The following is a 26,754-nucleotide window of genomic DNA, read 5'->3' as shown; positions in this document are numbered from 1 at the left end:
AATGTGCCCTGGAGGGGTTGGGAACACTGCATGGCTGTGTGCAACAGTTCAGAAATGCTCTTCAGTTTGTTTTATTACTTTCTCATTCACTGGTTTGTTATTTAATGAACCCCAAGATTGTTACATGGATAAACTCTGTAAAAAGAGGTACAGCCACAGAAATATCGAATCCGAGGAGTAATTCAAGCCAAAGAGAAGCAAAGAACAGGACAGCAACAGTGGAGCTGGCCTTACACCCTTTCTTCCTGAAGTGACATGGTATACTGTTGAGTAATCTCTTGTTCTTTTAACAGTGCATTTGGTATTAACTGTACAGAGCAAGGAAGAGCAGCATGTACAAGCTAACAAAAGTTAATATGTTGGTAACTTATAGTTTATTACTATAGCTATTAATTACTTGGTAGATTCTACATTATTTATCCTCCAGGGTATAATTTTTAGATATTTTTCCTCATAATGTTCTAAAAATTTAAAATTATCCCATTTGTCTTGATTTACCTCTGCCTCTCCTCACAGTTAGCAGTGCCTAGCCTAGCTGGGTCACTGTAGCAACACAAAGGCTCTAGATAAGCAGTCTCCCAGGAAACTTGGGGGGCAATTCCAAGACAATGGCTGAGTTATCAGCAGTGAAGATGACTTCCAGGTTCCTGCCTAAAGTTAAATAGTGATTTTGCAAAATCTGGGAACACAGAGATCAAATAGAAACTAAACAGTTAAAAACAGTCTCTGGAGAGCAAGAGAGGAGAGGCGCAAGTGAACTGTTCCTACAAAGAACAGTGTGACAAGGAAGAGAAAGACAGATCCTGAGGGAGTGCCTGAAAGTAATTACAGCTTTCCCTGGTTTCCAGGGACTGTATGTCCCAGGGAAAGATAAACATGCATATAGACACTCTATTGTCTTAAGATCTGTTTTGTTTGAAATTCTTTATTTAGAACCAAACAATACCCACCAGAAAGTCATCAAGTAGAGTATCTTTGATCATACCTCTTGGAGGGAACAAAACTGCAGGTATTGAACCTAAGTTAGGCCTGCTGAGGTATTTATGGTTAACACTTGAGGACTACAATCCAAGATCCAATTTGAGAGTGATAGAATCATGTGATTCCACCCTGAGGGAGACACTGGCTTGAGGCCTGAGAGAGGGAAGAAACCAGACGTGGAGTTAGTCCAGTAACTGTGATTATGATAGCAGATTTTTCCCTGAAACAGAATTCTCCAACCTTTTCCTCCATGGTGATCTACTTTTAGACTAAAATAATATTTGGAGATCTACCATGCAACCTAAGTTTGTGCAAGATGATGGCTCCTTACTAAATACACTGAGTAACATAGCTAGTCAGGAATTTTCTAATTGTTCTTTGGCAAGAAAATGCCTATTTGTCAAAACAAACTTTTTGCAGGAGATTTTGTCAGGAAAGAATGGGGTGTGGGTCTTGCTGTCTACCCCAATTGTTTAGGTATTTGCCTGGAATATGGAAGATCCACAATCAAGTACCTGCTCTGCCTGATTTGAAGCAAGGACTTGAACCTGGGTTTCCCACACCGAGGCAAGTACCCTAAAATTAGGCTACAAAGTCAGTGTGTCTCTTTCTCACTCTCTCCTGTTGGAGCTGTTCCAGTTTGTATAAATAATTACATATTTATTCAATGAGTATTCACTGGATCAGAGGTAGATTCTGGGTCCTGGTGGTTAGCGCACTTGCCTGGGATGTAGGAGACCCAGGTTCAAGTCCTTGCTCCAAATCAGGCAGAGCAGGTTTCTTTTACAATACAATCATCAAGCTTTCAGTCACCAAATAGTAGCAGTATGTTGAGCAGACATCTTCACTGAACTATACCCAATGGCAGATTTTTTTTCAAGATGATTGATTAATTAATTGCAATACAATGGACAGTTGACAGCTCTGAGTTATACTTATTGGATTTTGGCCACATTGTTGTGGGATCCTTCCAAACAGAGCACACATACGATCAAAGAAACTAAAATACATTGCAGGTAAAATGGAGTCATATGGAGAAAGATCTTCTAAAATCTTAAACACAAAGCATCCTTCCCCATATTACTGTGGTGTATTATATTCCAGGAGACACGTATAACAACAATTTTGTTTTTAAAGTAACTTCTTACACAGTGACTCAAAGCAAAAAGTGCAAGGCATTGGAAAAACAAGCCCTCGTGACAGAAAGACCTTTCAGCAATAATTTGTACAATGTACTAATGTGCTATAACAGCAACTTTCTCCTTTTATTATTTTTTTCCTTCAAGGTAAAATAATGATCACCATGGGGGAAGTAGATGAAAATGTTTACCATGTGTAAAAATCACTTAATTTATTAATATTTTCAGTGGGATAATTTTGCACCATTTTCTTGAAGGAAAAAAAACATATTCCCACAGAAGTACTGTAGTGCAATATCGTTATTTTGAAAGTGCAACTTACAAATGTAGAATTATTATTTTTTACATAATTGCACTCAGAAACAAAACAATGTAAAACGTTAGAGCTTACAAGTCGAAGCATGAAGGGGCATGAATGTTTAGCATATCCTGCACATAAATACCGTGCAATGCTGGCTACAACCGTGCCATGTGAACACATGTTCTCACTTTCAGGTGACATTATAAATAAGAAGCAGGCAGCATTATCTCCTGTAAATGTAAACAAACTTGTTTGTCTTAGTAATTGGCAGAACAAGAAGTAGGGCTGAGTGGACTTTTATGAGGTGAACTGAAAAACACCACTTCTTTTATTTATCTTTTTGTTAGTGCAAATATTTGTAATAAAAATAATAATATAAAGTGAGCACTGTATACTTTGTATTCTGTGTTGTAATTGAAATCAATATTTGAAAATGTAGAAAAACGTCCAAAATATTTATAATAAATTTAAATTGGTATTCTATTATTAACAGTGTGATTAAAACTGTGATTAATCATGACTTTTTAAAAAATTTAATTTGTTTTGTATTAATCACATGCATTAACTGTGATTAATTGAGAGCCCAAATTTAAACAATATGAAGAAGTTAGAGAAAGGGACTTGCAAATATCAGAATACTCCAGATCAGCTTTTACTGAAAGAAGAGGACCAGATCCTGATCTTAGATATGGCCCCTTTGCATGGCTTCAATAGATGCAAAGGGGTAAGGAGTGCTCTAAATTACAGCTGTGATGTAACACCCCCTAAAAATATTATTATGCCAGTTGGAAATTGGAGTGCAGTGAGGCAATCTCTTTATAACAAGGAGCCAGAAGAAGATGGTCCTAGTCATTTTGCCACCCACAGTGAAAAATCTTTCTGGCCTTCCCCACCCTCCACATCAAAGCAAACAAATGCTGGTACATTAATTTAGCATTTCCTGAAAGATGATGAATGGACAATGTCCTACCCCCAACCCCCAGAACTTGCCGTGCTCAGAGCTGTCTAGGCTGGCTCTGTGCCAGCTAGCTCTCACACCAGTCGAATCCTCATGTCTGTTTAATGCACTTTTACAAACCCTTTGTAAGGAAGAACAAAAATCACACTTAAAGCACATAGTTATAGGACTCATGGGGCTGATATATGGAAGAGACACTATGCTTTAAGTAAACAGGGGAAAGGGAAAAAGAGCTTAGTGGTACTTGATAATAGCACAAATACAACTACTTTTAAGATCCAGTTTGCTGTAAATCAATGGACTTGCTCTACCTTGATACTAGTGTAACAGAGCAGAACTGCATCAGGGTGTTTAAAATGAAGTTGCAAAAGGAAACGAAAATAATTTTCTTCTGAGAATTTGAAACATCAAAGTAGAGCATTAAATCATGAACGCATGCTCTCAAATGGACTGCAGGCTGTATTCATTAAGATTATCTGCCATCATCTCGCAGTGTGGGGTAGCGGAAAATTGGATTATCAGGACTAATACTTTGATTCACAACTAAGAAATAATTTTAAATGTTCTTTTTTTATTCCCCACCAGAATAAATTAATTCTGGGGAGGAGCCTTTAAAAGGAAAATTGATAAAATTACTTACAGTACACCCTAATATTTTTTTCTATCAACACAATTATATTTAGGTTTATGCGTGATGGGGCAAGGCCAGATGGCTACAGTGAAATAATCCTGTTGGGATCCAGGAGGTGAGCGGGCTTCTGCCTGCCCACTACTAAAGAAACTAATGATAAAACAGGAACGGGAGTGAGATCACGGGGCTAAACAAAGGGAACCGGACGGGGACACGGAGCAGAGAACCCTGGACAGCGCCCACTGCCCTCAAAGGTGTCGAAGGACCCAGCGGATGCTGCCCAGAGGAACTCTGCCCGGATGCATGAATGGACTGAGGAGTGGAAATAGGCCCCACAGTTGCAGGAAACCCCATTGGCCAACCTCCTCTCCCTGGTTTTGTAGATGGCCATTTTGGCCAGGGCTAGGAGGAGGTTGACAAGGAGGTACCGCGACTTTGTGGGGCCACGGATAGGGGGTGCGTATATGAACCGGTGAGGGGGAAAGTGCAACCAAAAAGTAAGAACAGATCTAAAAGGAGCCGGAACAGGGGCTGCAAACTGGCGCACTCCAGGTACATGTGAGCCAGGGTCTACCTCATGCCACAAAAGGGGTAGGTGTCCAGGAGGGGAGTGAACCGCGCCAAGTACATGCCCATGCTCACGGCTCTGTGAAGGAGCCACCAGCTGATGTCCCTGGTGGGCCTCAGGACCAGGATGGAACATAGGCTGGCCCAGCGGGGCTCCTCACCCTCCTGAGGTGGCAGGAGGTCCCGACACTTTGTGTCGGGGTGGACGCGAGGGTGAGGGCACGAAGAGTGTGGAGCACAAGTGTGCACAGATGTTTTCTTGGTGCAGTCTGGAACTGAACCGGCTGCAAGTCGTGCAGCCAGTTCACGGTAAAGGGGTGGTGTTAGGATATAGATATTCAGGCCTGTCGGTAAAGACCCGTACTCGAAGAATTTAGGTGTATTCTTATCACTTGGCTAGTTATAGAGGTATAAAAGAAAATCAAAATTACTGTCTGCTGGTGTAAGGTCCTTCTCTTACTGTGACTGTCTGAGGCCCTGTTCTTAGGCTAAGGCCTTTGGATAAGCAGCAGAGGCAGCCACAAGCTGGGAAGCGACCGGTCACATCCTCACATTCCAAACTAGTCACATTGAAATAAGGTGCTATTGGGCTGTTAGGAATACAATCCTGTCCTGATAGTGCCTATCACCTCCAGAGAAAGGGAAGTGCCTAGAAAATGTAAAAGGAAACTTAGTCTGATAGCATCCTGTCTGGCAAGAACTCACTTATCAATAGCTAGGATGTGAAATCCTCACTTCTGTATTGTTTTGTCATTATAGTTCCCACTTTGCTATTGTTTGTCTGTATAATCTCTGTCTGGTTCTGTGATTGTTCCTGTCTGCTGTATAATTAATTTTGCTGGGTGTAAACTAATTAAGGTGGTGGGATATAATTGATTACATAATCATGTTACAATAAGTTAGGATTGGTTAGTTAAATTTCAGGAAAATGATTGGTTAAGGTATAGCTAAGCAGAACCCAAGTTTTACTATATAGTGTGCAGTCAATCAGGAAGGGGGTGGGTGTGTGGGTAGGGGAAATGGGAACAGGGAATGGGGGTAAGGAAATTGGAATCATGTTAGGCTAAGGGCAGGAAATGGGAACAGGGACACAGGTAAGGCTCTGTGGTGTCAGAGCTGGGAAGGGGGACACTAAGGAAGGAAACTGGAATCATGCTTGCTGGAAGTTCACCCCAATAAACATCGAATTGTTTGCACCTTTGGACTTCGGGTATTGTTGCTCTCTGTTCATGCGAGAAGGACCAGGGAAGTAAGTGGGTGAAGGAATAAGCCCCCTAACAGGTGGGATGGCCAGGCAGGTCCACGGGACAGGGGCCCGATGAAAAGGTCTGGAGGGCCTGGGGTGTGGGTGGACGGGGCATGCCCTCTCGTAGGACCCAATCGAGGAAAACGCGAGCAGTGGGCGGTAAAGTGGCCCTCACCTCCTGAAGTACGCACTAGGGCGTATGAGGCCTGGAGAGCCCCATGCGCTGAGTGAGTGCTTCAGGGGATCCAGCCAGTCTCCCCAGTCGTAGTCCAGGAGGTCTCCGACTCTGGTGACTTCTGCCAGGATCAACCTCTGGCGCACCGAGGGGGACTCCGCCACCTGCACATGGAGCTGGGGGTTGTGTAGCAGGGGCTCCACGAAGAGATCCACCCTCTCGGCAGCCGAAACCAGTTTCCAGGTCCGGAAGAGGTCCTGGTAGAAGGGGTCTTTGTAGCCCAGCGGGAGAGGGCTAACAACAGAGAGGGGTTTCCCCAGGGCAGAGAGGGTGGGTACCAGGGCAGCACTGGGAAGGAAGGGAGGGAGGGACGGAGGTCAGGACCAGTCGGATACCCAGGTCTTCCAGCAGCTCCAAGGGGATGAACACCCCCCCCCCCAAGCCCTTTACTACCGCCTTCTGGGCAACGGCCTCCAGCGCCAGGAAGACAACTACCTTCCTGTACATTTTGGAGGCCACCACGATGGCCATGGGCCCCACCACCCTCACCAACGCCCGCACGTAGATCTCCATGTGGGACGAGGCGGGCAACAGGAGGCAACGGACACCGTGATTTCTGGTCAAGGTAGGGAAGGGGGCCCGGCCACCAGAGATGGAAGCGGAGGTGGTCACCAGGGGAGGTGACATAGCGGCGGGCGGGGAGGGGGTCACCACCACCTTGAGGCCGAGAGAGGGGCACCTGCAGAGCTGGTGGAGGGAGCAAAGGGGAGGGACACTACAGCCGCTGGTGGGGCTGCAGCAGAGGGGGCAGCACCTACCGTGGAGGGCTTTGCCTTTTTGGCAGGGTCCTTACCATTTTTTTTCCCTGGCCTTTTCCGCTGGCTGGGGAGCCCCCCCAGAGTCGGAGGGGGCAACGGACGTGGCAGCAGTGGAGTCTATCCCTGTAACCACCACTGCCGGTGCCACAGCAGGGGCGGTAGCAGGTGGTTTGGCAGCGGCGGTCGATGTTGGAGCCACAGGGGACGACGGGGGGGCAGGTGGAGGAGGGGCAGTGGGGGCTGCTTGAGGGTTCCCACCCACCTTATCCCCTACCATAACGAGCGCAGATGGAGGACAAACACCGAGGGAGGGAGGGTAGCGAAGGGGAAAACAGGGTGACCACTCCTCCCCGCTAGGCTGCAGGCAGGGGAGGAGGGCACCGGGAGGGGAGGGCTGGATGGTGGGGCTATCAAGGACTTGGGGGGGTTCAGTTACCGACACAGGATGGGATTCTGGCTCCTCTCGCTACACTAGGAGAGGGGGAGGTTATAATAGCATTGGAGGAGTGCAGTGACACAGGGGTTCAAACAAAAAAGGGGAAGGGCACAAGCGCATGGGAAAGGGGCATGGGCGCATGAAACAAGGGGCTCATCAGGGCAGGGGACCCCAGCAGGGGGGATGGGGGGGACAACCAGGCTGGAGGTAGGACAAGGAAACCAAGGGGCTAGCTTCAGCGGCTGGGTGGGACAAACAACACTGCAGAGGGAAAAGCGTGGGGCATGCAAACAAACTGAAGCTGCTGAGGGGCTGGGGCAAAAGAGGGGGGCAAAGGGCTGCAAAGGGAAAGGGAGAAACTGCTGCAGGGAAAGGGGGGGTGTCAGTCCAAGGGGGAGGCACTTGTGCCCACGTGTGCTTGCAAAAAAAGTCAATGGTTGCTGGCTGCAGCCTCAGGTCCAAATAGTGGAAACAGGGCGTGGCAAGCCAAGCAAGCAGCTGAGTCCTTGAGGCAGGAGCTGAGGCAGATGGTAAGCAGCCAGTGGGGGTGGTGGAGGGGGCAGCAATGGTGGTGGTGGGGACTATGGGAGGACACAGATGGACCAGGGGCAGGCTCCACACCACACCCCCTGTGTTCCCACAAACACAGTCAAGACCACCACCACAAGAGCACAGTTTGAAAGTTACTCAGTCCTTGAAGGCCCCCTCCACAGTGGTTTGCAGAGGCTCTGCATGCTCCCCCAGCAGAAGATGGTCCCCTTCTTCCTCCTCCTCGAGGCTCCAGCAGCTCCCAGGCAGCAACAGGAGCTCCAGCAGGCAGTCTGGTGGCCAGGCAGGAAGGACCCCTCACAAATGGTGGTGGTGTCCACAGCAGCAGCCCCTCACTCCCCTCCTCTGCGGAGTGGGCCAGCTGGTCCCCCTCAAGGGGCTGCAGCAGGAACAGCAACAACTGGGAGGGGGCGTGGTCCAGCAGCCAGGTAGCAGGGGGGTTGTCTGGCCCAGCCAGGGGAGTAGCTGGAGCAGGAGCACCGCTGAGAGCCTAGGGCCTAGCAGCACCCCCAGCAGCAACAGCAGCCTCCCACCTCCCTCCAAACGAGAGGACTATAGTAAAGTAATGGGAGACAGAGATAGCCACAGGCTAAACAAATCCGTTACCAAAATAAGCAAATGGCAGCGGCTCAATTAAAACACCTGGGGCCAATTAAGATCTTTCCAGAAGGCAGGGAGGACAGCTAGGTTGATTGGGACACCTGAATCCAAGCAGGGGCTGGCTGAAATTAGTTGAAAGCCTCCCAGTTAGGCAGGTGGGTGTGCATGTCAGGAGCTGTAGGAAGAGGGAATGCTGTTAGAGGGGCTGAGCAGTATACACCATATCAGCCACAAGGAAGGAGGCCCTGAGGTAAGGGTGAAGTGTAGCCTGAGGAAGTGGGGACTGCTGTAGGGAAGTAGCCCAGGGAATTGTATGTGTCCTGTTTCTAAAAATTCAGCTACCATAGCTGATACTATTAGAGTCCCTGGGCTGGTGCCCGGAGTAGAGGGTGGGCCCAGGCTTTACCCCCGATGAATCACTGAGACAAGGAGACAACAGAGACTGCAAGGGAGGATAGCTTCTCCTCGCCTCCCTCGCTGACTTATGATGAAAATGGCTCAGTAGACTGTGACCCTTGACTCTAGAGAGAGAAGGGCTACGTGGAGGGTCACAGTGAGCCTCTGAGGCTAGCGAAATCCACCAGGAAACGTGGGACCCACAGAGACAAGGACAGAGCTTTGTCACAATTTTATTATTTATATATTTATCTATCGATAGATATATGAATTAAATTACTCATTGTGGATTGAAAATGCATGGCAAATAAGAGTGACCCCTGTGAGTTAAGCAACTGCCAGGGAGGATTACTAACTAAATGACCCAAAATAAGAAAAATTATTAATGGTCTTTACTGTAAGAGACAGATAGCAGGAAAGGTAAACTAAGCTTTTTTTTTTTTTAAAATAAGAACATACATGCTAGTTTTGTACAGTGTGCATGTGCTGAAAAGAAGAACTTCACTTACTGGGTCATTAGGATTGTACTGGATGACATATTCTATCTGGCCATTGGGACCATCATCTATGTCCATGGCACCACTGTTCCCAGAGAATCCTGTGAAGATTGTGGTTCCAACTGGTGTTAACTACAACAAAAACAAAAAGAATATACATACTTCAAAAACACTTGGAAACTACAGAAAAAAATAAGAGAGAGGCTGCTATTCCCTCTCTCACAACTTTTTGTGCCTAAAAGTTCAAAGAAAATATGGGGATAAGTTATAGGCCCAATACTTTCAGTCTCTGTTATTTCCCTGAAAGAGGATTAAAACCATAGATGGGGTTGACTTAGATAACTTCCATGCATCGAGACAGTAATCTCTTTGTTGACATACTTTTGAGTTAAGGGCCAACAAACTTTGGAAAGAAAGAGAAAAGAAGAAAGGATAAGAGAGGGCAAAAGAGAAAATAAACAATTGCCTCCCTCTTCAGATTGGGGAAGTGTAAACAAAGATGTCAATTAAAAAAATTAAATATCCATTTATTGTACAATGCATTTCATGAAAATGTTGAAAGTACAATGCTAGATAAATGATATATATGCACGTAAAACAGAATATTTATAGCTTTAATAAACTTATATATAAGAAAAAAGATTTTAGTGCTCTAAACAGATATTCTGAAACTCAACAGAGTTCTTGCTACTGTGGTACAAAAGCAATGACAATGTTTCACCATGTTTTGCTAGGGACAATTTTATACCCCATACATTGGTTTTGAAAATACTGTTTTCCAAACTATCCTAGCAGAGTTGAGCAGTTAGGGTGAATTCCTGGCCCTGTTGAAGTCAATTGCAGAACTCCCGTTGAGTTCAGTGGAGTCAGAATGTCATCCTTAATGTTCGGAGTTAGACATACTAGAAACAAAACCAAAATAAATAAACCAAACCCCTAATTTGGGCTGTAAATAGAAACAGAAAATTATTTCTGATTAGAAATTAATCACCACTAACTGCATTATTGGACCAATTCCTGCTCTCTTGCAAAACTCTAGAAAACAGGATATGTCCAGAGGATACCACCTGGAGTCAGGGGAACAGAATCCCCCATTCAGGAAAGAGAGCATCGGAGCAGGCACTCTAGCTCACCATTAGCTGTAGTAGTAGCGACTGCCCCAACACGCTCATTAGACGGAGTTTTGTCACTGTTTTTCCCCCAAACTCCCCAGCCATGCTGCTGTTAAGACAAAGCTGAGGGGCCAGAAAGTAATTCTCCTCGGAACATAGGACCCAACACAATGACAGTTTTATTGCTTTTCAGACTTTGCACGCAAGCAAAAAGAGGAAAGGATTTGTCCCACAGAGTTTATTAAAAAATAAAACATTTCTGTAATAAATGCAGAATATAATAGCCACATTGCCACATTACATAGTTAACACCACACAACAATAATTAATATCTTCCAACTTGCATTGTTTTCTCCTGTATCCTTGGTTTGATTTTTAAAACTTGTTATTTAGGAAGTCTAGGTTTCTGTAATCAGTATTTTCAGAGCTAACAATTAAACTCTGGAATAAAACCCATTTCCTTGCAAAGTCTTGTTTAGGAGAACAGTGTGTACTGTATATTTTTCTTAATGCCAATCTGCATTATATATACTTAAACCATAACTATATATTTTTTTGCTACCAACTTGATTTGCCTGCCAGTGTCCTAGGCTGTAAAAATACTACCCATGCTATAGAAGTTGTGAATAAGAGAGTTGACTTCCCCCTCAGTTCCTATTAATTGCTTTCTTACATCATTCTCCTTTATTACCTTATGCTTTGCACCCAAGACTCATTTCCTTAAATCTCTGTTACAAGAGCAAACTTAAAAAAAATTAGGGAAACAATTGTCTCAGAAACTTGGATGAAGTTGTATAAAATTAGAGCTAAATGCCTAAACCAAGTTGGATATTTTACTGTTTTACTATTAAGAACAGTATTTTTCAGGATTCTTGCCTATTTTGTTAAACAGGGTATAAAGAAATAGAGAAAAATAATCAAAAGACTTCAGATATTTTATGGTGAAATGTGACTTTTTATTTATTAAAATAAAATATTTGAGATCAGTCATTGAAAAGATATTTTATTTTCACAATAAGTTAGATGTATTGTTTCAAGGAGATATTCATTCTAGTGGTTGGTCTGAGGGTCAGTATATGATGGAGAATGCTCTCTTACTTATCTACACACAGTCAGAATGGTAAAAAGCTGCAGAGCTCCCTGGAAAAAAGAGGAGGAAATGACACCGATGATGAGATGTATATGCCCATAAAGGGCTAGCAAGCAGAGGGTTAAGCACTCAGTAAAATGCAGGATTTGTCAGCATAGCACTGAGCTGGGACAGCTATGATGAGGTAAGTAATTTCATGGTACTCTATAAGAGAGCGACTTTCTCAGACTTGGACTTGACTTCAAGAACCAGACATTCTCAGCATAGGGAAACAATTACTAGTTGGAAAACAAATTATAGCTGTCCAAAGCCACCCCCTTCAATTGTGTGAGATCAAGAACATAAAATTGGAAAGAAAAGAGTCAGCAAGCAAAAGGTAACTAAGGCAGAACTTGTAAATAAGTGCAGACCACATTGTAAAAGGGTGGAAAGATTCTGATTCAGATCAACAGAGGGGGCTAGGATTCTAACTCCTGGAGTCAAGAGTTTACACAAGAATCTCAGTTTTTCTTTCTTTCTTTCTTTTTCTGTTTAAAGCTGATTCAAGGCCAGATTTTTAAATTTATTTAGGTGCTTAAAGATGCAAATAGGCACCAAACTGGATTTTCAAAAGTCCTACATGCATATAGTGGGAGGTAGGCATCTAGGAGGCTATCTGCATCTTTAGGTGCCTAAATACCTTTAAAAATCTGGCAGTCAATGAAGAAAGTATAGATCATTTAACTCTACTCTGAATACAAGGGAGATTGGGATAGTCCTCTAGATGAGGAAAGGAACCCTACGAGCAGCTAAGCCTAAGGACAAGGGTATGGTTCATACAGTGTTACTTTATTAACAACATTGATTCCAAAATGAGGCATAGAAAGGGTGACATTTTTTCTTCAGAGTTGTAGGGTTTTTTTGCAGTTAGGTTGGACCTCTACCCATGTTAGAATATAAAAATACCCATACTGGGTCAAACAAACAGTCCATCTAGCCCACTATTCTGTCTTCCAACAATGGCCTGTGCCAGACATTTCAGAGGCAAGGCAATATCAAGTGATCCATCCCAGTTTGTGACAGAGGGCCGGTCTACACTACCACTTAACTTGATGTAATTTACATTGCTTGGGGTGTGAAAAGGAGACCCCACTGAACAGCATAAGTTACATCGACTTAAGCGCTGTCCACACCAGCACTATGATATTTGGAGATGTTCTCCCACTAAACATAGCTTCCACCTCTCGTGGAAGTGGAGTAATTATGATGACTAGAGAGCACTCTCCCATCAGCATAGCGTGTCTTCATCAGACGTGCTGCAGCTGAGCCTAGCGCACAAGTGTAGACTTGCCCAGAGGTTTAGGGACACTCAGATCATTAGGTTGTGTCTCTGACCATCCTAGCTGATAGCCATTGATAGATAAGTTCATGGAGGATAGCTCCAACTATTTTATGAACTCAGTTATACTTTTGGCCTTCACAACATTCCATGTTTAACTTCTCATTTGGAAGCTGTTCCTTCTTCCTAAACATTTTCCCCCTTTTCTCTTTACAGTTCTAATTCATCTTTTTTGAGATGGGGAGACTGGAACTGCATACTGTTTGCACGGTGTGGTAATACCATTGATTTAATACAGTGGCATTGCAATATCTTCTGTCTTATTTTCTATCCTTTTCCTAATGATGCCTAATATGTTAGCTTTTTGACTGCTACTGCACATGGAGTGGATGTTTTCAGAGAACTATGCATGATGTTTCCAAACTCTCTCTCAAGTGGTAACAGCTAATTTAGACCCAAACATTTTGTATTTTGCATGTTTAGTTGGGACTATATTTTCCAAAGTCATTACTTTGCAATTATAAACATTGAATTTCATCTGCTATTTTTTGCGCAGTCACCCAGTTTTGTGAGATCACTTTAACTCTTGGCCGTCAGCTTTGGATTTAACTATCATAAGTAATTTTGTATTGTTTGCAAACTTTGTCACCTCACTGTTTATCCCCCTTTTCTAGATCATGTATGAATGTATTGAACAGTCCAAGTCCCAGTACAGATCCTTGGGGGATTCCACTATTTATCTCTCTCCCTTGTGAAAACTGACCATTTACTTCTATCCTTTGTTTTCTGTCTTTTAACCAGTTACTGATCCCTGAGAGGACCTTCTCTCTTATCCCATGACTGCTTACTTTGCTTAAGAGTCTTTGGTGAGGGACCTTGTCAAAGACTCTCAAACTCCAAGTACACTGTATCCACTGGATCACCCTTGTCCACATGCTTGTTGAACCCCTCGAAGAATTCTAATAGATTGGTGAGGCATGACTTCCCTTTACAACAGCCATGTTGACTCTTCCCCAGCACATTATTTTCGTTTATGTGTCTGAGAATTCTGTTCTTTACTGTAATCCACCAGTTTGCTTGGTACTGAAAATAGGCTTATGGCCTACAATTGCCAGGATCACCTCTGGAACCATTTAAAAATTGTGTTACATTAGTTATCCTTCAGTCACCTACTGCAGAGGTTGATTTAAGCAATAGGTTACGTAACACAGTAATTCTGCAATTTCATATTTGAGTTCCTTCAGAACTCTTGAATGAATACCATCTGGTCCTGGTGACTTATTACTGTGTAATTTAGCAATTACACAACAGACTTCTACAATGTGATCCCAGATCATTTATCTTGAACCACAGACATGCAACCGGAAGAAACTGCCATTCCAGCATGCAACGCTCCATGTTTTTAAGTCACAAAGCGGAATCTTATGCTGGATCCTGTAGCCTCTATAGACCATGCCAATATTAATCAGTAGTGGTGGCTGTTTTTTGTTTAGTACACAGTAAGTTGCTAATGAAGCCCTCACTTAGATAAAGCTTTGTGGTCACTGCTTTACGCATTGGAAATGGTCTTAAAATCTGTATCTATCTCATCATTTATTTTACTATGTTTGCAGTTCTGTGAGTGCAAGTTGTCAGTGTATTAAGGGGAGATGATGTGACATTTTGTATTTCTTAAGGATATTATTTAGATAGGCATGTTACATCTCTGAATTCTCTGGCCCCTGAAAAACTAAACGTCATTGACAATGCTAACTTTCAAACAAGTAGTGCATTTCATTTTCCTTGAGTGTGTTTCTTTCAAGAAAGTCATACAAAAGTTATTAAAAAAAATTGGCAATACAGTCACCATCACGCTTTTTAAACTTGTCATTTGCAGGTTATTAACATCCCCATCAGATTCCCTATAAGAAGTCCATGAATACCATAGTACCATTAATCAGGCAAAAGGTAAAATTCTGAAGATTTTAATGGTGATCACAGCGAATTCAATTCTCTCTCCTTGTTCTTATAGTATTAAATAAAAATCCATTTTGGACTTAAGGTGGAAGGGTGAAGAGAATAAAAATTCACTGAATAAGATGAAGGATTCTATCAGTTTAAACCACATTGTTGAGTTATACTCAAACTGACATAGTTGTGTAAATGGAAAATGTAAAAGGAACCCACATTCCAAAAGGAATGATTTGGTACTATAAAATGAATTACAGTTGCATGTTATAACTGCAAAGGTCAAAGCCTGCAGCCCTGATTTATTCTAGATATAACGCATTAAATCAGTACAGATTTGCTGACCTTCATGAATTTAGCAATGTGCATTCCATTAGTCTGCCAGCTTGATATTTTTGATTCAAAAGGTGCTATTGGACATCTCCTCACTTCTGGCCTTAGAGTATATTTATTCTTTTTCTCTTCCTTTTCTCTGCATTTTGTTCTATACAATATGAATAAATTAGAAAGGAGATTAACCAAAATCCTGCATTTGAACACCCTCTGAACTTTAGGAAAATTTCAATATGGATTCAAACTTTAGGGCTGCCCCAAACCCCTTGTCAAAATTTCTTCAGACTTTAGATCAATTTACATTAAGATCTGAACTACAAGTCTCATGTGCACTGCAAGAATGAACTCGATGAAGAGGAGAAATTAATATAGTCCATTAGAGACTGGCACAGTATAGACAAAAGTTGTACCAGCTTTTTACAGACAGATCTGAAATGCAGTAAGGTATTATAAGTAGGCACTGCCATTTTTATTGAGTTTTATGCTGAAGGGACTAGACTGCGATCACAACAATCATTTGATCTCTTCAGTATAAAGACGAGCTGCTTTAGCCACAGTTCAGCTTTTAAAGGGTGCTTTGAGGGCTGATCCAATTCCCACTGGGAAGCTGGAACTGGGCATGAATGATACTTCATTCAGGGAAAACCTTGTAGGAAGAGTACATATATTAAGAGTACATAATATATTTATTGAATAGATCTCACTTTTGACCTAACAAACAGGCAAAATTACATAGGAATACTTACTGCACCTCTCATTAAAGGAGACATTACAGAGTATCTGATTCCTAATTAGACAATTCTATCTTCAAGATAAAGATCTTTAAATTTGGTTTTCTGGTGTCCATATGTTACAAAGTAATACCCAAAGCAGAAACCAAATAGATAATGTTTTATTAAGAGGATATTTCACATCAGACCCTGAAATACAGAAACAATTCCAGAGAGCAACTTTCCTGTAAAGAGCGCCAAAATAGCAATTCGATATAACAGTAGGTGGTTATGTGGAAATATATTCTATTCTAAACATATACTGCAGAAACTAGGGAAAAATCTTTCCTCCAGAAATTCACAGCCACATGCTTACTGCTCAACAAACAGTAATGGATTTTGTATAGCAAATGGCAATGCTATATCATGATAATAGGCAACCAATATATGTTTTGGTAATCAGTCCAGAGATGATATATGGGATATTCTTATGACCTCTTTTGTCATAAAAAATTGCTTTCATACCAATTTCCTTCAGACAGTATACTGTAAAATAGCTTGTGAACTACTGGCTTTTCCCTAGGGTAGAGAATATTAGGGAAAGCTGGTTCTAAAAACTACCAACTCCTTCTACTTATTACTTTGGCAGAAAAAAAAAAAAAAAACCCTGGAAGCTCAGTGTAGTACATAAAATGTGACTGTATATGTTAATTTTTTTCAGATTGACAGCTGAATTAATGTGTTGGAAGATGGATGCTCAGTCTCTAAAGAATAACAGATCCTTTATTATTTTGAGCACAAAATCAACCACACCATTTTTATGTAAAACACTGTGTATTTAAGTTTGCCTCAAAGACATTTGATACAGGCCTCTGCAAAACCAACCTGCTCACATCTCTGCTCTCAGTTCATCCTTCTCCTTGCCTCATCCATCATTTATTTCAAACTTTCCCTCTTTCTGCTTGCATTTTCTCACTGTTATTTGAATGTCTTCTTCCTTTTGGCCTCTCTTCTGGTGGGCAAACCTCTCTCTCTCCAAAAATTTCTTCCCTGAAGCCTTTCTAAAGTGACCACTGCAAGAGGACGACATCACCTCAAACTCATGCTAACCCCCCTTGATCAGGACACACAAGAGAGTGAGACCATGCTGGCCATTAAACAAAAGTTCTCCTTTGCCAAAAATGAGGTTTTAACATTTGCTTTCATTCTGCATTGGAATAAACTAGACCTTTAAAAAACTCTCTAAAACAATCAGAGAGGGAGACACTCCCTTAGAGACACTAGCTTAGCCAAATCTCCACTATTCAATTTCAGATTCAGCCAAATTGTGAATCCCTTCACTCTTCCCTAGGAAGAGGAGTGAGGGTACAGATGAGAGAAAAGTTCAAGTTTTCACTGCAAAAAGAGGTGTGTTTCTGGAATGACACTGTTAACTGAAGATAGCTTTCCTGATTTCCTGATAAAGTTTTAGTAGACACGAGGCAAAGCTAGTTTTTATCTGAATGTACTTAGTCAAGGTCAATCCTAATACTCTCCAGTTGGGGTTTACCTCATCTAATTATATTGAGGTAAAAGCTACAGTTTTCTTGCTCCACAGGCTAACAGGGCAGATGAGGTGGAGTAGCTTTCAGCCCAAAGAATGGTTGCTTTGAGATTAGAAATTCTTAAACAAATGAGGTGCTATTCACTGGAGCCCATCAGCTCTCTCAAACATATTCCCACCCCCTTTGGCCATATGGGGTTAGAGTGGCTAGGATAATTGAAACACTGTTACACTCTGCCCAGCCCCAGCCATATCACAATCTCCAAATATGTCCTGGTGGGGAGAAAGGAAAGGGCTCTTTTGACAGATAGTGCGCACACCTGCCCAATAAGGATCCTGGGGGTGGCCTATTCCCCGACCAGTCCAGTGATAAGAGTGTAATAAAACATCTCCCAAACAGATTTATGAACCTATCTATACATTTTTTTAAGTATAATCATTTTAAAATATATACAATAGTTAATACAAAAATCTCCACCAGAACAGTGTAAGAAGAGACCCTGTTCACCTCACAATGAAGCCAATGGGAGTTTTTCCATTGACTTAGAGTGAAAAAAGTGACTTTAGATCTTTTCAGCAAAGACAAATAATGCTGCTTGTGACACACTGTCGATCGAAATGGCACCCTGTAACCCCCATATTCATCATTAATATATGGTTGTGAGGTTTCATGCAAAGCATGCCATGTAAGATATCACATGAAAGGTAATGATCTGCTGAAACAAGTTGTTCTGTCCAAATGTGTATATCATTAATGTGTGTGAAGTTATGCTATTTTTCTGTATGGTTATTACTGAAATATGTTGTAAGTTGAGAATCTCTGCTGCCAGATGGCTGTTAACCAACCATTAATCAACTCAATAGCTCAGCTGCACAAGTCCACACAACGGGGGTTTACTTGATAACTGTGACTCAGCAAAGCTCACCAGGACATATCTGGGCGTGTGTCTTCTTGGCACTTGGACAGAATATAAAATGAGGGACTGTGGCATTCTATCTTGGCCTTTCTCCTCCATCACTTATGCTGGCAGCAACAGGGCAGGTTAATGCTGAGAAGATGACAACTTCACCTGAGGAGACTGGTCTAGGTTTAAGAGGGAAACCTGTATATTATGAACTGTAACATCCAGTGGGGTGAAAAAATTGCTGACCTAAATACCGCATAGTGTAATAAGGTTTAAGATTTACATTGGCATTTATATTTTATTTTCTTTGGTGACTATTTCTGACCTTCTTACGCTTACCACTTAGTCACTTACAATCTATCTTTCTATAGTTAATACATCTGTTTTATATTTTACCTAAACATTGTATTTTGCTTGAAGTGTTTGGGAAAACTCAGCTCAGTTTACGAGGCAGGTCCATGTCCTCTCCACATTGAGGGAGGGCTGGACTGGTTAATAAACTTACACTGGCCAGGCTTCTGACCAGGGTAAGATGGTACAACTTTGAGGTGTAAGGCTGGGGAGCTGGGGGGGAATTGGCTGGTGCCTTTCTCCATGTGATTCACGAGAGGCTTTGGGTGCCTTCATGCAATATAGCTCGGTGTGGGCTCTACCTGCTCTTGGCCTGAGGGATAACAGCATCTGGCTGGGTTTGCTGCTTGTCACTAGCAAAGCATTGAGAGAGACTGCGCAGGGTGGAGAGTTAAGGGGGCACAGCGGTACCCCATTTCCAGGTTGCATCTTGGGGATCCTAGCACGCTGCTCTACACTTGAAACATTTTACAATATTAGCTAAACCTCACAACAGCTCTGTACAGGAAGGTAAAGTGAAGAACAGAAAAGTTAACTGACTTCCCTATGGTGATACAAATCAGACACAGAACTGGGAGTAGAAACCATTGGACCTGACTCACAAACCTCTGTTCTAACCATCAGACATGCTTATTCTCTACCTGTAATATCTTGCAGTTTAAAAAAAAAAAAGCAAATTTTGTTTCTAGATATTTGAGCCGCTGGGAAGGCATTAAAATTTTCCAAAAAAGTCAGACATCAAAATAGTATTCCAAACTGATTACTGATGGCCATTGTGGGTACCTGATCTTACATTGGGTAAACTATAAACATTTGTAAAGGAAGTCTATTATCACTGCTAGCAACAAGGCTGAGATTATGGAAAAGGCTTGTGGAAAAGGCTATGTATTGTAAACAATAGCAATGATAGAAAACAAATCAAGTAAGAAATAGAAAGAAAACATATCTTTGAATTAAGAATGTGATTAAGCAAAGAGGAAATACTTACAGTAAGCCTCCTATTTCCATAGGTGAAAGTTACACAGGAAACTTTAAACATAAATAAACTCGCTGAAATTATTTATTTTGTACTAGAAAGATACATTCTGATGGATATATTCATCACCTTCATATGAAACACTGAGAATAAATTCTCTTGTTATTGCTTATTATCAAAGTTAGAAAAAGAGAAGAATTTGGCACAGTGTGTCATATAGCAGAACAAAATAAGATTTACAAGTAATCATTGTGAGCTAATGCACTTTTGATGATGTATACCAGCAGAGATTAATTACTTCAATACCATATGGAAAAAGACTTGAGTAATTACACGGAAAGTGAAGAAAATTCATTTTCAATCAGAGTTCAAGAAACAGTACTGCATAAATGCTGCTTTCTCTGCAAGAGAAGAATTCAAATGACATACATAGCCTTGAACACTTTTTTTGGTTTCCAAATTTTTGGTTTCCAAGAAGAAAAAAAATCTTCATTAATTACAAGGCACTATTCTATCCTTATTATAAAGCAGTTAACCTGATTTTTAAATTGTATTAGCCAATAATGAATTCACTCCTTTTATATTCTAAACCAAAACTACATTAAAGGTTGAGAATTTGTAACAGCAACGTAAGGATGAAACACATTACAAGGCTGCTGAGATTCTCTCAAACCCAGGCAATATAAATCCAGATATCCAGAGTTAAGGTGACACTTAAAAGAAATACAAACATGTTAAGGTAAGAAATGAACAATTAAGGCACCCAAACAACTGCTTGGGTGACATTGATGTTCTCCCATCAATGGACAGAGGACAGACATCCATTTTCACACTCCTAGAACTCTCTGCAGCATTTGACACGGTTAATCATGAGATCCTGCCATCCCACCTGGAGAGATGGGGCAGGGGTCCAAGGTAATGCACTAAAATGTCCTCAAGGGACATAGCTAATGAGTAACCATAGAATATCAGGGTTGGAAGGGACCTGAGGAGATCATCTAGTCCAACCCCCTGCTCAAAGCAGGACCAATCCCCAATTTTTGCCCCAGATCCCTAAATGGCCCCCTCAAGGATTGAACTCACAACCCTGGGTTTAGCAGACCAATGCTCAAACCACTGAGCTATCCCTCCCCCCACTGATAATGATAGTTTCCTATCACTAGACCCCTCATTTGTGGAGTCCCAGAATGATCAATTCTCTCGCTAGTCCTTTTCAACATTTACATAAAGCCTGTAGCTGAGCTGGCTCAAAAAGCCAGCAATATTCAGATGACATAGCTCTACATAGCATCACATAAGACAACACCACTACCACCAATATGACCAAGTACTTTGACACTATCAGGTCATGGATGAAAAACACAAAGTTGAAGCTGAACTTGAGTTAAGACAGAAGTGATGCTGGCAGGCAAAGGAAAACATTCTGAAGAGTTGGCAGCCATAGTGCAGTCACCGTTGACGGAAGGTACACAACAAATGATCTGGAGAAAGGGGTAAACAGTGAGGTGGCAAAGTTTGCAGATGATACTAAACTGCTCAAGACAGTTAAGACCAAAGCAGACTGTGAAGAACTTCAAAAAGATCTCACAAAACTAAGTGCTTGGGCAACAAAATGGCAAATGAAATTTTATGTGGATAAATGTAAAGTAATGCACATTGGAAAAAATAACCCCAACTATACATACAATATGATGGGGGCTAATTTAGCTACAACTAATCAGGAGAAAGATCTTGGAGTCATCGTGGATAGTTCTCTGAAGACGTCCACGCAGTGTGCAGCAGCAGTGAAAAAAGCAAAGAGGATGTTAGGGATCATTAAAAAAGTGATAGAGAATAAGACGGAGAATATCTTATTGCCCTTATATAAATCCATGGTACACCCACATCTTGAATACTGCGTACAGATGTGGTCTCCTCATCTCCAAAAAGATATACTGGCATTAGAAAAGGTTCAAAGAAGGGCAACTAAAATGATTAGGGGTTTGGAAAGGGTCCCATATGAGGAGAGACTAAAGAGGCTAGGACTTTTCAGCTTGGAAAAGAGGAGATTAAGGGGGGGTATGATAGAGGTATATAAAATCATGAGCGGTGTGGAGAAAGTGAATAAGGAAAAGTTATTTACTTGTTCTCATAATATAAGAACTTGGGGCCACCACATGAAATTAATGGGCAGCAGGTTTAAAACAAATAAAAGGAAGTTCTTCTTCACACCACGCACAGTCAACCTGTGGAACTCCTTGCCTGAGGAGGTTGTGAAGGCTAGGACTATAACAGGGTTTAAAAGGGAACTGGATAAATTCATGGATGTTAAGTCTATTAATGGCTATTAGCCAGGATGGGTAAGGAATGGTGTCCCTAGCCTCTGTCTGTCACTTGATCATTACCTGTTAGGTTCACTCCCTCTGGGGTACTTGGCATTGGCCACTGTCAGTAGACAGGATACTGGGGTGGATGGATGACCCAGTATGGCCATTCTAATGTTTTTACGTTAACCACAATTGGTTAATTCAATCTGTAGTTTAGGAGTACTCTTGTATTCCTTGCTGATGGTAAGCTCTCACATAGCAGCATCGATGAGTAATGCTTTCTATCATCTCCGATTAGCTAGGGAACTACATTTCATCCTGGTGGATGATGACGTGACTTCAGTTGTTCATTTCTCAGCTGGTCTATAACAATGAGATACTCTAGAGCATAAAGCCTTCAGCAATTAGGAAATCCGAACTAGTCCAGAATGCTGCAGTGTCTTTCCTCAGCAACACAGGTTTCTGCAAGCACATCAAACCTGTCCTCCACTCTCAGTGCTGGCTTCCATAGAATTTCAAATTAAGTTCAACGCCTTGGTCCTTATTTTCAGAAGGCTGCACGACCTGGGCCCAGGATATCTAAAACTTGGGGATGAACATCTTGGTGGAAAACTACATTCTGGCACAACAGAATTCTCTACAATAATGGTAAAGCTTGTCTGTACAGGAGACAGAACTTTCTCAGGGGCCAGTATGAGATGTGGAACAAACTCCCTCACAAACTAAGAATTATCACAAACCTCACCACCTTCCACGTAAAGTGGAAGGCACGTTTCTTTGACCGTACTTTCTCTAACAGATACATAGCAACACGTATATTTAAAAACTAAACATTTCCCCAAAAATATAAAATAGAACAAAACCAAAATATCAAGACACTCCACTGCATATGCTTCTCTCCTAGTGAGAGGAAGAGAGAACAAACACCACACGGCAGATGCTTAATGCACTACGAGAATGTGCTCAGATACTATGGTGATCAGCATGGTATAAGAACCTGTAACTGAATAAAACTAACTGTGCCCTGTAGTGATGCCATGCAATAACTATATGATTTTAAGGAAATTTAGTGTCTGTGGTCCAAGGTTAAACTGATTTTAAAGATACATTACTTTTTTATATTTTCCCCCTCCTGGCACAAGTACAGGGTAGTGTTTAGGATGCTGTATGAGTTAGCTATGCATTTCTTAACCTAACACATTTGGATTTCTTTTAAATTCAATCTTAAATCCAAACTTCCTGGGTTTATAGTACTTGATTTTAGGATAATTACAGCATCTGTAATGTTTTTAGCCTTTCACATGGAGGTAAGGTTGATAATATGTATTAGTAATTTAATGTAGTTTTTGTCTGGGGCTTTCCTTTTTCTTACTATTAACATGTTTCTGCATGTACTGAAGAAGAAACTGAAGATATTTACAATTATTCTGAAAATGAGTATGAACCTTAAATTTTTTATTTTATTTTTTTTTTACTTTGAAGGGGAGATTCACTAGTACACCAAAGGGGGGAGGGGAACAGCTAAAATATTCTGGTAATTCAGTCCCTTAATTTGCCATTGGCTTATTGATTTAGAGGTCAGTGTTAGTAAGAATGGTGATATAGGGATAGGGGGCAGGAAGAACATAATTCTCCAAGAGCCAATGTCTCAGTTCCTTAAGAGGTCCCCCTGCACTTCTGGCTCAGTTACACTGGCAGTGCTTCCTCAATGCACAGTGGAGCCAACACAGTAGTGCCATGGGGAGCCTTTCAAGCACTGATGTCGAAGCTATCATGCAGCCCCAAAATCTTTAAAGAGCAGTGACAGTGGGGCCAAGGATTCTACATATGAGAACTCCTGACACGTGTCTAAGCTCCCTCATATCAAAGAGTCATTACAATCAACAGAATTGTTGCATGTAAATTAGTTGTAGAGGAAAGTTGGTAATTGGATTATTCACCTTAGATGTCAATTCTTCCTCTTAAAAGTTACCTGAGTTGTTTATTAAGGCTCTTTGTACCATATACAAATCATGAGATCAACAATCATTAATAGCTTAATTACAACCTAATTTCCTCAAATATAACATAGAAAAAGATGCCAATGAATTTTGACTAAATGGATAGTTTGAAGTGTCTGCATTATTCCTTATTGCAGTCACCTAGGCCAAGAAAGACTGACATGGAAGCTACATTTTTGATGAACCCAATTTTTAATTTTAACTCAAAAAAATTTAGATCCTCATAAAATGTATTCTATACTCAAAGAGTAAGTACTGTAAAGTTTGGGAAAGGAAATTTTGTGTTATTCACATAAAACAAAGAGGCTGAATTCCTGATTGAAGTGCAAAACTGAACTCAACTTTAACTATGCAGTCATGACCAGTGCCTCCATCAATTATGAACCTAGGTATTCCCAATCCCATGCTTTCAAAAATCATGAGTCAGATCTCATTATTAATTATAATAATGAAACAAAATCAATAAAATTAAATTATAATAATAATTTGGGAGTTTTTTCTTGCCTTCTGAGCCTTTAGGTACATTCAGGGCATGTTTTCAGACTTTTCTCTGCAACTCCAAGAGCTAGAAATCTCCCCATAGCCTTTTTTGTTCTATAAAGAGAAAGCTGAGATTCTCAAATATTAATTTGACTTCAGTTTGAGGCTTTAAGAAAAACACCAAATATCATTAAACACATGATACCATTGTGAGAGCTGTCAACTCTGGAACCTACATCTTGGTATATAAACATTGCTAAAACATGAACATGATTCTGGTGCCATGGTAATAATCTTGTAAAGAGAACAATGTATTAATAATATTGTTCATTCAAAACTGAAAATTAGTAAATCTGGTGACATATTTCATAAGACATTACAGTAGGCTTTTTTTAAAGTTGCAGTGAGATTTATAAAACATGCCTCACTGGAGTCTGCACTATAATAAATCCAGGCTAGATATTGGTCTGCACTTATGACCATGTTCCATTAATGGCTACATCAACCTTCACAGATACCACATCAGACTAATATTGTTGCAACCAACATAACCTCCACAAAAAATTTAATGGAATATTTAAGGTAAGCCACTATAAACTATTGCCTTGACAAACATTTAATGTACATTTCTGCAGTTAGACGTTTTCTTCATCTAAAGACATTTTTTTCAAACCAAGAATAATCCAATGTATCTTCTCCACACACCACTTTCATTGTGGGTCATACTTTCTTAGATATATGTGTGAGTATGAGAGAGAAATACTTAATTTCTCTAACCATGATTTCCTTATGTGCCCATGACAGATCCAAATCATATCTACTTGTTTAGAGTCTTTTAATGACCTATTCTGAACTGTGATGTGGAAAAAAGGTTACTGCTTCTATCCAATATTGTGGCAGAAACTTTTTGTTTTGCAGTGCCGAGCACAAATATGCCACAATCACAGCTGACACCTCTGGGAGCTATTGTAATATAAAAAAAAAACTTGACAAAGATTTTAAATCTTCTAACCATACTTCTTCCAGATTTTCATTTTGGAAAAGTTAATGGCAAATCTCTCAATTTTCTCTTATATTCATTTATTCAGTGCCATAATTTGTATGGTGATTGCAGACAAAAAAAAGCCAACATCCAACCTATAAAAAGTTAATTGTCCAAGATCCTGATAGGGTATCTGGTCCACACAGGCAGACCTCTGTGTACATGTGGAATCCACTGGTTTCAGAGATCTGACTGCTCAGATCAGATTGCTGGATCAGTGCCTTAGAGAAGATATGATCAAAAAGGGCTATGAAACACTTGAAGAGTAGAGGGAAGAAAAGACAAGTCTTACACAAGTAAAGCTGTATGTTTGCATTGGTTAGTAAATGCACTCATTTTGAAGTGAGCCATTTGAACTTTTATTCTTCCTATGTACTGTTATTTTGGGAGGAACTTGGTGAGGGGTGAAATGAGTGGCAAATTGAAAGAATTAGGTCTTTCAGAAGGTCTCTCAGAAAAAGTGTTTTCTGTATATCATAACTGTCAGGGTTGGGCCGTGGGCAGCCTGTGTGCACTAGTCTACTAAGTTGCAGTCAGGAGACGAGTAGCAGAAACAGGATCAAACCAGGTCAGGATACCAGGAAGTCATGGTCAGGCACCAAGTTGCAGGTGGCAGGCAAATAGAACTGAGGTCAAGCTGGGTCAGGATATCAGGAGGTCAGGGAGAGGCACCAGGTTACAGACAGCAAGCAAATAGCAGAATCTGGGACAAACCAGGGTTGAAAGCCAGAATCTAGGGTCCACAGCAAAACAAGCTCCGAAGCGGAAGCAAACAGGCAGTCCGCATTGTTGCTCAGACAGCTCCCTATGATGGCTTCCTGGTTGATAAACCAGCATGAGCCAATCAGTAGGCTGTGAGGGACTGCCACCCAGGACCTGCTGGGCAGTACTTCCTGCAGAGCCTAGCTTCACAGGGCCTTCAGCAGAACCCCAACCTAAGCTCTTGTCATAAATTTAAATGGAAGGGTAACCACCTTTCTGTATACAGTGCTATAAAATCCCTCCTGGCCAGAGGCAACATCCTGTTACCTGTAAAGGGTTAAGAAGCTCAGCTAACCTGGCTGGCACCTGACCCAAAGGACCAATAAGGGAACAAGATACTTTCAAATCTTGGGGGGCGGGGGAAGGGTTTTGTCTGTCTCTGTGATACCTTTGCTGGGAACAGATCAGGAATGCAGCCTTTCAACTCCTGTAAAGTTAGTAAGTAATCTAGCTAGAAAATGCGTTCGATTTTCTTTTGTTTAATGGCTTGTAAAATTAGCTGTGCTGGAGGGAATGTGTATTCCTGTTTTTGTGTCTTTTTGTAACTCAATGTTTTGCCTAGAGGGATTCTCTATGTTTTGAATC

General features: G+C 41.3%; 1 protein-coding gene across 1 annotated transcript in view; it reads right to left on the bottom strand.

Annotated features, from left to right (window-relative positions):
• PCDH15 (protocadherin related 15) overlaps positions 1-26,754 on the bottom strand; it is a 665,248-nt gene that overhangs the window by 434,365 nt on the left and 204,129 nt on the right. Inside the window, exon 6 of the mRNA XM_043551059.1 lies at positions 9,307-9,426. Coding sequence (XP_043406994.1) covers positions 9,307-9,426 — 120 coding nt within the window. The remainder of the gene's footprint in view (positions 1-9,306; positions 9,427-26,754) is intronic.

This window comes from Chelonia mydas, chromosome 7 (assembly GCF_015237465.2).
Source record: "Chelonia mydas isolate rCheMyd1 chromosome 7, rCheMyd1.pri.v2, whole genome shotgun sequence".
NCBI classification, from domain to species: Eukaryota; Metazoa; Chordata; order Testudines; family Cheloniidae; genus Chelonia; species Chelonia mydas.
Note: the sequence above shows the minus strand (reverse complement) of the source record. Positions and strands in the feature narration are given on the sequence as shown.